General features: G+C 45.1%; 1 protein-coding gene across 1 annotated transcript in view; it reads left to right on the forward strand.

Moving 5' to 3' along the window:
- Nucleotides 1-7,632: 7,632 nt before the first annotated feature.
- LOC144826334 (guanylyl cyclase-activating protein 2-like) overlaps nt 7,633-12,166 on the forward strand; it is a 37,738-nt gene continuing 33,204 nt past the window's right edge. The window contains exons 1-2 of the mRNA XM_078684674.1: nt 7,633-7,902; nt 11,519-11,668. Of these exons, the coding sequence (XP_078540800.1) occupies nt 7,708-7,902; nt 11,519-11,668 (345 nt within the window). The 5' untranslated portion in view covers nt 7,633-7,707. The remainder of the gene's footprint in view (nt 7,903-11,518; nt 11,669-12,166) is intronic.

Below are 12,166 nucleotides of genomic sequence, written 5' to 3' on the forward strand. Positions count from 1 at the left end.
ATGCACTCAGGGTATGTGTGTATAAAATAATGTATTTTTATGTGCTCTGCCTTTGCTCATTTTAGACTGCCCCATGTCTGCTAAGGACTGTGACAATGTGATGTGCTCACGTAAAGAAATGGTCAATGGTGATGTTCCTGCAGGCTATTCCTTCTGCAGCTAAAGTGCAGTGTGGTCCAGCCGCCTCATCTTCCTCATCATCGTCCTGTGCATCTGGCACTTGTAGCCATGGGGCATTGGTGCGTACACATATGTTGTGCAACACACAACATGCAACAATCATCTTGCACAAAATTTCTGGGCTGTACAGGAGCCTTCTACCTGTGATGTCCAGGCACCTAAAATGTGACTTCAACATGCCATATGTGCGTTCCACGATGCCCCTGGTTCGTGTTTGGGCCACATTGTACTGCCTCTGGGCCTGTGTGTTCGAGGCTTGGAGGGATGTCATCATTCAAGGGCAGAGTGCATATCCTTAGTCACCCATGATTGTGCAGAGAGACATGAGTCAATTTATGTATTGGCAGGCTCACTGGTTCATTGGTGTGTGATATGTGTGTCTTAGTGATCCCTGTTTGACATGTATTTTTTGTAGCAAATGAGTGGCATCAATGTATATTACGTAGACTCACAGCTGCTACTCCCTCCCCCGAGCCTATTTACTACTGTGCGCAGCGCAGTTGCATCACTAGCACTCCTACGGCACTACATTGTCATACCTGTCTGCGCATGTCCACCAGCCTGACTACGACACTGTGATGTTGTGTGTTGAAGGTGGTTGGCCACGTGTGTGTAAGCCTATGGTAAGGAGAGGGCGGAAACAGATGTAGAGTTCATTGCTGAACACCTGCCTCATCTTTCCCATCATTGTCCCAGATCCTCCCTGTCTGAGGTGACATTGCTGCGTGAGCTGTCCACAGAAGGGGCCCATGAGTTGTGCTGCACTGAGTGAGTAGTACATGAAGAGCTGAGCAGGGTATGAAGCTGATGAAGGTATCCACAACAGCTGTGAGCAACTCTGGTAGTCTGGCTTTGGGACTCTTTCGACTCTGGCAGTTGTTGGTTGAAGGTGGTCCTGGCGGTGGGGGCGTGTGGCTCCTGCGGTGATGTGTCATCCGGCGGGTCAAGACTCGATTTGATGTGTGAACCCTGGTGAACCGTAGTTGAGGCCGGTGGCAGCAGTCAGTGCAGGGCCACAGACACATGGCGTTGAGGATCCCCAGACCATTGACCCAGAGGCCATCTAATATTCAATCAAACAGGGTCTATGATTCGAGCTGCACAGAGTTGAATACTATAGACTCATTCTTAACACCAAGTCAGTATCAACTATATGATGATGAAGCCAACCCCCAGGCCATATACTCAGATTCCACCAAAGTCCAACCAGAGAGTGGGCACATAGTCAGTGGCACCAGAGCTGGAATAGGATGTAGTCTGCGATAATGCCTGTACAAGGGAAACAACACTTACAATGCAACTTTTACAACGCACTACCTTTACAACTAAACTTTTACAACGCAACATCCATTACAACGCATGCCATTACAACGCACCCATTACAACGTATGTCACTACAACGCATACCACTACAACGCATGTCATTACAACGCAGTCATTACAACACATACCATTACAACGCATACCTACACTATCCAACACTTACCCTACTGTTGCACCCACTGGAGTTAGAATAGTAATTTTTACCCCTACACTATCCAATACTTACCCTACTGTTGCACCCCCTGGAGTTAGAATAGTAATTTTTACCCCTACACTATCCAACACTTACCCTACTGTTGCACCCCCCTGGAGTTCGAATAGTAATTTTTACCCCTACACTATCCAATACTTACCATACATGCAATGTAATGGTATGCGTTGTAATGGTATGCGTTGTAAATGTAGTATGCGTTGTAGTGGAATGCGTTGTAAAGGTAGGTTCAAAGAATTCGTTGTAATGGCATGCGTTGTTATGGATTGCGTTGTAATGGATGTTGCGGTGTAAAAAATGTGTTGTAAAGGTATGTGTTGTAAAAGTATGCGTTGTAACGACATACATCCCCTGTACAATGATGTCAACTCTGCAATGGACAAATAAAGACTCAGTTCCAAATGTGTGACCTACAGGACCTCAGTGTAGGCCGAGGGCAGCGTTCATCATGGGCCCACAGCCACGTGTCCAGTAGCGGCACGTGGAGGGAGTTCCGTGGAGCAGTGAGGGGGGGAGGGGCAGGGTGAACTGAGGTAATTATACATTTAAATAATTAAAACGAATTTAGTTGTGTGCGCTGTATCGCATTTTGCGATGCAGTGCGCGCAACGAACTTCATCTAATAATCGCCAATACGCGTTTTTTTACAATTAGACTGATGCCTACTTCGAGGGCCAGAAAAGGCACCTGCCGTTAATTTGATATCATATTAGAAAAGCTTTTCTCTCCTGCTCGCGTTTGGGTATAATTGAAATGAAAACTTTAAACTGTAAGGCTGTATTACTTGGGTAATCCCGTTAGACAAAGTAGGATGATATGTGACAGAACAATGGACAGTGATTTTTCGAGCGTTTCGTTTCTCTTGGAATAAGCCTAGGCCGCACGCCAGTTAAACTACAGTGGTGGACTTCAAATGGCTGGCAAAAAACTGTGCTAGCCGGCATGCTCAAGAAAAAGAAGCATTACTTACCGCTTTTATTAATCTGATTCTGAGGCCTGTTGCTGCACTGCACGACACACTGCTGCTTACTTCAAATTGTCAGACTGAATAGTGCTGGTGCGTCGTACGTGTGTGCATCATAACAAGGCGGGCAAAGTTAATTTTTTTTAAAGTTACGCTTGCACTGAAGCTGCTGCACACAGGACCAAATCCAGCCCACTCAGTGGCCCACCCACCGCAACACTGACTGAAGGAATGGATTTATTTAACTGTGAAATATAATGACTGGCTCTTCACTAGAGACTGTATGTGGTGCCTCTAATGTGTGATACACGTAGAGAATGCTGAGTTTGCGGACTTGGCGCTCAGGTATGTCTAGACCCGGCCTTGATAAATAAGTGCTAGTGCTAAGCACCAGAAAGTACCAGCACAAATTAAGCACTGACAGAGAGGTGTCGTTCGGATGCTATTCACAGAGCTGATAGCACCACAACGAAGGGAGCACAGTGATATACATTCAGCCATAAAGTGTGTACGCTGCCATTGCATAATCAAGACTCATTTCCAATTGTATGACCTACTTGACCACTGTATAGGCCGGTGGAGTGTGTCAACGAGAAGGAGTGCTGCCCGCCTGTCTCGGGGAGGACAACGATGGTCTAAGGAGGCTGCCACGGTCACGGGCCTCGAGCTTGCACAGGCATGTGGTGGGCCCTCTTTGACACACGCCAGAGTCGGAAGGTGAGCGGTGTGGCCTGGTGACACAGGGGCGGCCAAGATGGGTCTGGTGACCTGCAGCCTGGGATGCAGCAGGCGCACATGGTCGTAGGCACCACCGCTCACGGCGTCTGCCTCGTGGCGTGCTGGAAGGCGCCGTCCTGGCAGATACGTTGGCCATTCTGGTAGAGAACCGCGCCCAGAGCTACGGGCTTTTTATTCACACCTATACGCTGGCCTGGCATACGCCGGGTCAGTCCACTCCACTCTTGTTTAGGGGGGGACGTGATGAGCTACTTTCCGCGCTCTTCCCCACTGCCTGGGGTAACATGGTTGTGTCCACTGTTCACTACACTCCAAACACCAGCAGTATATGTCGACATGGGCATGTCTGTGGCCTGCATACTGCAGTCTGGTCACAAATCCACGCCACACTTTGCATTGTATACATTCTCATTCATGGATCACTTGCCTCTTTCGCACATGCATGTTTCCCAACTCTCCTCACATTCTGCTATTGAGTGGCTGTGTCCTGCCATTGATGTCAAGTGTACATGGCTTGCCTAGGTCACCACAGTAAGTTGTGCTTTCGTGTCTGGTAGGTGGGCAGATTGTTTGGCATATTGTGTATGAGTTTGTAACGTGTCCATTCCCAGAGTTGTGAATTGCATGATTGTGTACGTGAGGTATGTGGTGTGTTCATTTGGTACTTACCAACGAGCACTGCATTCCCATAGGTGCGGCCTCAAGGCATTGGTTCATGGTAGACTGCCGGAAGATGAAGGAATCATGCGCAATGCCGGTGTAGTAAGTGACGTCATTGGTGAAGAGTCAACGATGCAGCCGTGGCCCGCAGTGGGAGAAAATGCAGGGCGGTGACGTGGGGAGAGGGAGGGGTAGGGTGGGGGGTAGTAATGTATGGATTATGGAGTTTTACAGGTAAGTAAACATTTAAATAAATAAAACGAATTTTGTTGCGCGCGCTGCTTCGCATTTTGGGATGCAGTGCACTCAACGAAATTCGTTTTATTTATCTAAATGTTTACTTACCTGTAAAACTCAATAATCCATACATTACTATCGCCCACCCTGCCCCTCCCCACGTCACCGCCCTGCATTTCCTCCCACTGCCGGCCGTGTCTGCAACGATGGTCCACTATTGCCTGCACATTGATGGACTGCGTGTGCTTCCAGTTGAGGTAATTGTGTGCAGTGGCGGCAGGGTGCACGAGGAGTACATGTGTGCAGATGATTTCCCCCAACACGTGCGGGAAGGCAGCTATGGCATAGAAGCCTTGCTTGGTTTTCAGCTGTTCCTGAGCAGTGTGTGGGAAGTGAAGGTACTGGGGTACCAAGCTGATGATGGCATCCAAGACAGGTGTGCGGAACTTGGATTGGGCTGGCTGTGAGACTCCTCTGACTCTGGCAGTTGTAATTTGGAAGGTCCCAGAGGCAAACATGTGCAGCACAGCCAGTAGCTCTGCCTGCGGAGGGTTGTTTGTTGTTGTCTGCTGTGTTGGTACCATCAGCCTGTGGACAATGAAGGTCATGACGCGTAGGATGGTTGTCCTTTTGAGTATTTAGTGGGCAATGACATCCTCTGGTATTAAGTCTGTGAGGCTGGTGCGTTTTCTGAAGGTCTGCTGTCTTTGACTGCAATGCTTCTTTGGTGGTGGGGGGGCAGAGGAGTCTGGGGGGGGGGGTGGCGGGCCTGGGGGTAGTGGTGGTTGTTGTGGCCCTCTTGTGGCTCCCAGCTGCATGATGGGTAGCTCCATGGCATCTGTCGTTTTTCCGGTGTGGCTCTGGGCTCAGGGTCATGACTCATTTCACCCCATGAGGTAAAGGGGGAGACACTACAGTGCTATGGGGTTTCCGAAAACAAAAAAGAGGTTGACTTGAAGGGGTCCTTTTCAGATCCTTAGTTGTTGGGGCTCGCTTTGTCAATAGGTGCCCATGCCGCCGTGACTTCTGTTGCCCGGGTGGAGCGGTGGCACCTGAGGCAGTTGGTTTCTACTGCCAGCCCTGACCGCTCCGTGTCTGACCGACTAAAATAAACAGAAGACCAGGGCTCCAGTCGGGGTACCTCGCGGGTAGACGGCGTACCCCCACTTATTTTACTGGGAGCACGATAACTATAAACTGCAACTGAGTGCAAGCCACCTTTCGTGACGTCACTTCCTGTTGTGACGTCAGCGTCCCCCACTTTTTTTTTAGGACTGCAGAAGACCCCTCATCCCTGCTGTGTGCGCTGCGTCTTCTGTTCACTAGTGCTGTCAGTTTATACCTACAGTTACCCACCGTGTTTAAGTTGATTCGACATAGGTTAAAAGATAGAAACTTGATTTATGCATATTTGTGATGTGAAAATGAAGTGAGCTTCGTATGCACATCTTGTAATTTTACTTTCCGATATGCAGTACGCTTGCACTCTTTTGAAATTATTTGCGATTTACCAGCATGAAGAACAGATAATTTCTACGTATTATTTATGTCAGAAGTATTTTAATGTGTTTCATTTTGGTTCAACATCTACTTGTACATCTCATGATGAGTGTGCGCTAAAGGATGATACACGCCGAAGGAAGGGTGCACTAACAAAATGTGGCATGGTTTGTGTTCTGCATGTAAATTATGTTGCTTTTCCTACCTTGCCTTTCTTTATTCCTTGTTACCTTACAAGGAATGTCTCGGGCAGATTCTAGGATTGATTCTTCGTGGCGTTCTGGTTTAGCCAGTTGCTGGACTGGTCAGCTGTGGGGTGTCCGTTCCGCTGCTGGCTCCTAATAAATTGGCATAACTTACCTTCGAGAGGTGTCCTCAGTCTCAGTCTTCACCACAGTTTGTCACCTCTTGCGCAAGCTCTATTCATTTTGTCATCACAAATGTTGGTTATCATGTTAAAGCCTGTCCTACTGGCATTGTCAGTGGTGCAAAGAAGCAGCAATAAAGGATAGCTTTCACTTTAAAATGTATACAGGAAGAAAAAGATATGACTTACGCGGAACGTAATTAATGTATGCTTGTTTGTCTTGCACCTTTGAAATGCTCCTGGTGTGTTGCAGGGGGCACCTCTCAGTACAACTGACGCAGAGCTCTCAAGAGCCCCAGTTCTACCTATGAGCAGTTAAGGTTCTTTTTATTTGTTTCTTTACATTATAGGACTTCTTGACTTGTTTTTATAACAGGATAAACTGGGTAACAAACTTGTAATTCAAAGATAAAACCTAAGCCGGATGAACTACTCAGCATGAACTTTGAGAGCTGGGTTAATAAAAGATTAGAATACACGGGCATTGTGTCTGCGTTTCAGCCGCTCATCTTTACCTTAAAAGCAAGAAGTGATTCTATTTTTTGACCCTGGATCATTGACACTTAAATTACATTTTTTTTTCATTTTTAGTGTATCCTTATTACTGCATTTTTTTCCGCTGCAGACCATACTGTTTTTTTACGACCCCTGTGGCATGACAATTACCTGGCTTGTACTTTACACTTTACAGTAATGGGCTGAATCTGCTTTTTTAAACTCTTTTTAATAGACCTATGTATGTCCTGCGTTTTTGTTCTTTTAATTCTGTTTCTGTCTGACCCATGTAGTATGATAAAGACCGGACTGGCACTTTGCACTTTACAATAATAGACTGAATCCATTTAAAAGCCCAAAGTGCTTGGAATGAGTGGTTTTATCTTTTGTACCAAGTGGTGAAAAGTCATTCTTCGTTTTAGATGTAAAGTATAATTTTATATTTTCATAGGTGTTTTTTTATTGTAATTTGCTTTTTGGACCCTGGCGATCGAAATAAAGCTTTACAAACAAAAAAGATTTGAGGTAGCCCCAACAAATGTAAATATCTTACCTACAAAAGACAATATGAACATTGATGTTTGCTGCAGCAAAACAGGGCTTGCCGTAAAATGAAACCTGCCATAAAGCGCACCTCTTACATATTATGTTGTTGAATAGGTCAGACCGGAATAAATAGCACAGCTTTGGGCAGATGATATAACAGGGCTCCAGAAGAAAGGCCATGAGGTTTAATTAGAAAGTAGAGAGAGTGTAAGAACACACAAGAAGCGACAGAGTGGAGGATTAACGGAGGGAGGCTTAAGGGGAGCTTTCTCATGTCTACTTTAATGGGATTGGCCAGGCCTCAACAACCTCTACTGGTAAACACCTCCCCCCCAGCTGATGGAGTCATTCAGCAAAGTGCTTAGAAGGCTTTTGGAGGAATGAAGACGCAACATCGGCCTCCGTGGGCTGTCAGATTACCACCATATATAGCCAAACCCAGTACCTCTGCCCCCAGCTCATGGGCGACCAGTGGCCTGGCCAGAGATGGGTCAGCACCAGGCGGCCATGGCTGAAGAGATCGACGTGGAGGGCTTGCAAGAGATGTACAAGAAGTTCGTGGTGGAGTGCCCCAGCGGCGCCTTACACCTGCACGAATTCAAGAACTTCTTTGGGGTCAAGGATAACAATGACGCCTCTACCTATGTGGACAGCATGTTCCGCGCGTTTGACAAAAATGGGGTAAGGCAAAAAAAATCGAATTGTTTTTGAATAGAAATGGAGAGGTATGGCATAGCCCCAGATCGTACAAACTAGGAACCAGCCACAACTGAAACATGGGCGTCCGCAGAAATGTTTCCAGGGGGGGGCAACATTTTAACTTCCTCACTCGCCTTCAAGGCACGTTTAATGCAGACGGCCTATTGTCATTCTTTATGTGATGATCAGCAGCAGAGAGAAAGACAATGGGCCTGTCCACAGTCTGCTCGAGGTCGGGGAGGGGCTCTGCAGCCTCTAGAGTTCAAAGAGAAGTGCGAGAGGGCCCAAGTGAGAGAACATTTAAACTCCTGGGGCTTCTCGCAGGGGAACAGCCTGCTGTAATCTTGAACATTACGGACCAAAAGGAATGGGACCGGCGATCCGGGGGGGGGCAAGCGCACCCTCTTGCCCTCCCCTGCGGACGCCCATGAACTGAAACACTGTTACTTCGTTTTTCTTAAAAACAGTATCACTACTTTTACAAACGCTTTCCCACAGTTCCTGCACTTTCAATTTTAGAGATACTCATAGGCCTGTTATTTTAAAATTCCCATGTCTGACAAGTTACTCAATGATGTGTGACACCTTCAGCCAGTCCTGGCTCTTTAGCTAACACCACCTTTCGAAGCACCCTTGATAGGATATTTTAAGTATATGTATCACAATTTGTTTAAGAAATAGTGAAAATAATTTTTTTTAAATGCTGACACTTTGGATACTAATGTAGTCATCAAATGTCTGTAAATCAGTTGTGTTTCTTGCAGATGATTGTAATTTTAGGGTATGTCTCGCGTTTTATACTTTTTAATCAAATTGGGAAATGGGTTTAATTTTTCTAAATTTAGTATGTTGTAGATATTATATTATTTTATACAATATTTTCCGATATAATCCATGCTCGTTGATGAAAATAATGAAATTGCTTTCTGGGACTTGCAGTTTTACTTTTAAGTCATTAAAAATCAAAGCAAGAAAAATATTTGGAAGAAAGTGGGGGCCAGTTTTTATATTTTTTTAGGGCAATACCTTTATTTTTTTAGGCCAAATGGTTTAATAAGTTAGAGTCAGTATTGAACAGATTTATTTGGGCTCATGGGAAGACAAGGAGGGCGTATAGGTTTATCACTCTTCCCAGGGAGAGGGGAGGCTGGGGGGCCCCAGACTTCAGACTGTATTACTGGGCAGCTGCTATACAGTATATGCAGGGCTTGATTGGAGGCGGCGGAGAGGACCCTAGAATTACGTCCAACTCCACAGAGGTCTATGCAACCGCTATCGGGATCGAGGCAGAGAATTCATTCCTTAGCTGCATGGATTCTTCCTACTTCAAAAGGACAAGATTTAAGGCTGTGTGGGCCGCTCATAAAATTTGGGCTGCCTTCTTGAGGTTCAATAGGTATACGCGGCTATATAAAAATAAATCCTTGCCCCTGGAGATATTCTTAGACCCAGCTATTGCAGCTTGGTCGGAAAAAGGGATTTGGAAGATAGGGGATCTGATGGGCCCCGATGGGATCCTCCAATTTTCGAATCTAGAGGACAAATTTCACATAAGCAGGAGTAGCTTTTTTAAGTATCTACAGGTCCGAAGTTTTTTGTGTAATAGGCAGGGAGGAGTGGCGGGGTTTAGCAATAATGATATCTTGGACTGTATAGAAAGGGGCGGGGAGAATACAATTCGGAGATTCTATGCAGTTTTGGCAGCATCAAAACCTGATGACATGGAAAAACATGGAGTTAAGTGGGCTAATAAGTTAGGGATTGAGATTAGTTGTTTTCAAGATTCTCTAGACCTAGGCTGCACAGGCTTTGCTCAGCCCCGTTACAATCTCTGCATTATAAAACACTATTCTCGCTCTACTTTACACCTGCAAGAATCGCTCAGGGGGGTGGTACATCCGGGACCACATGCTTTCGCTGTAATGCCCCAGAGGCAGACATCAAACATATATTCGCCACATGTCCCCAACTATATACACTCATTAAGGATATAGAATACTTTTTTTCCCAGCTGCTAGGGACTAACATTACCCTTACCCCAGTGCTAATGCTATTAGGAGTAACATCAGACTTGACCACCACATATCGGAAATTCCTCTTTTTTGCTATGGCAGTTTTAAGACTATCGATCGCCAGGACCTGGCTGGATAAATCTCCATCAATAATGCAACAATGGCTGGTTAGCCTTCTGGCTGTCTACAATTTAGAAAAGGGCATATATGCAAGGAAGGGCAGGAGGGCGAGGCAGCTAATGAAGATAATTTGGAAACCAATACAGCTGTGGAAGGTGGGTATGATGGAGATATGATTATAAGTATTATGTACGCACGAGCCCGTAGATCTGTTTGTACTGTGTTATAAGAATCTGCAAACAAGGAGATTGTAGGTTTTTCTTTTTCCTTTTTTTTCTTTTCTTCTCCCTTTTTTTATTTTTATTTTATTTATTATTATTTTTTAACTCACATTCTGATGTATATGTATATGCTTTTCACTACTTACTGTGCTGCGCTGTATGTGAAAAAATCAATAAATATATATAAAAAAAGGTCTTGGATACATTGCATCATCATGGTCGTTGTTTTAGAAAAAAAAAAAATATATATATATGTTTTAAAAAAAAAAAAGGAATGTGGGGGCCAGCTAAGTGACCCACTTCATGGTTCCTGATGCTCCTTGAAAGCCTCAGCTGTGGGGCGAGGGGCGGCCCCTGCTCATGCACTCCCTCCCCGAGGCAGCTGCAATACTAATGAAGCTGTAATGACACTATGACCTCTGCTACATATTTCCATGTCATGACGGACATTAAGTTCCGTGGTACTGCTGTGTCATTTTCGAGTCCTCGGCTTTCAATTAGCAATCAAGTCCATTCTGGGAGCTCGTGGGATTAAGAACAGGGCTAGAACATGGCAAATCCTCACCCCCACACACTGTCTGGAGTAAATACATTTCGTAGGATGTAATAATTCAGTGCGAACAGTAAACTTCATTCAGTCTTCTAGAAAAAAAACTTAAATATGCATGAAAAACAATGAGACACAATAAGCTCAAACGAAGATTATTTACACATTGTTTGATCTGGAAGAATAGCCCCGACTGTATTTTGCTAAATTGTGAGTCGGCAAGTCCAGGCCTGCTGCACACCTTGAAACTATAACCTCTAAAGTCACTGAAAGGTGAAAAACGGCGTGGATGTGCACTAAAGACCATGTGCCGTCATCGCTTGTGGTAAAAGTAAAGTGTGTAGTAGAGTTTGTGATGCTGACTGCTCAGTTGTAAACTAGCCCAGGCCACGATGGCGACTTCCAGCTGCACCATGAGTTAAATGCTCGCTGCTGACATTTACTGTAACATGTAGGTCACGTGTTGGATCCCAGCTCAGCCTTCCCTCTTTCTGACGTCGTTTCAATCGGAAACAGTTAAGCCCGTAATTTACAGCTCTCAGAAAGGATGCAAATACAACTCTAGTTTTTATTGCGGTCCAAACATTTTGGCTGGAATACCTGAAATAGATGACGGTATACCTACCCGTGACATGAGGCACGGTGATGGCGGTGTCTCTGGAGGTACACACGGATAACTACCGCGCCTGTCTCTGCAGGACAACATCATAGACTTCCTGGAATACGTGGCAGCGCTGAACCTGGTCCTGAGAGGGAAACTGGAGCACAAGCTGAGGTGGTCTTTCAAGGTGTACGACAAAGATGGCAACGGCTGTGTGGACAAGAGTGAACTGCGGGAAATTATACAGGTAATGTTCCATTCATCCATCACCCGTCCATCCGTCCATCCTTCTATCCGTCTATCTATCTATCTATCCATCTATCTATCTATCTATCTATCTATCTATCTATCTATCTGTCTATCTATCTGTCTATCTATCTATCTATCTATCTATCTATCTATCTATCTATCTATCTATCTATCTATCTACCTATCCATCTGCCTTCCCCTCTCTATCTATGTAACCTTTATATAGGCAAATCAATCTATCTAGATAGATAGATAGATAGATAGATAGATAGATAGATAGATAGATAGATAGATAGATAGATAGATAGATAGATAGATAGATAGATAGATAGATAGATAGCTATCCTCGGCTATCCCTCTATGCAAGGAGGTTGCATAGATAGATATAGATGGTTGCATAAATAGGTAACTATTTATGCAACCATCTCTAACTATCTATCTACCTGTCTGTCTGTGAGTCTGTCTGCCTGTCTATCTGTCTGTCTATCTATTTAAC

Source organism: Lissotriton helveticus, chromosome 3_2 (genome assembly GCF_964261635.1).
Source record: "Lissotriton helveticus chromosome 3_2, aLisHel1.1, whole genome shotgun sequence".
In the NCBI taxonomy this organism is placed as follows: domain Eukaryota; kingdom Metazoa; phylum Chordata; class Amphibia; order Caudata; family Salamandridae; genus Lissotriton; species Lissotriton helveticus.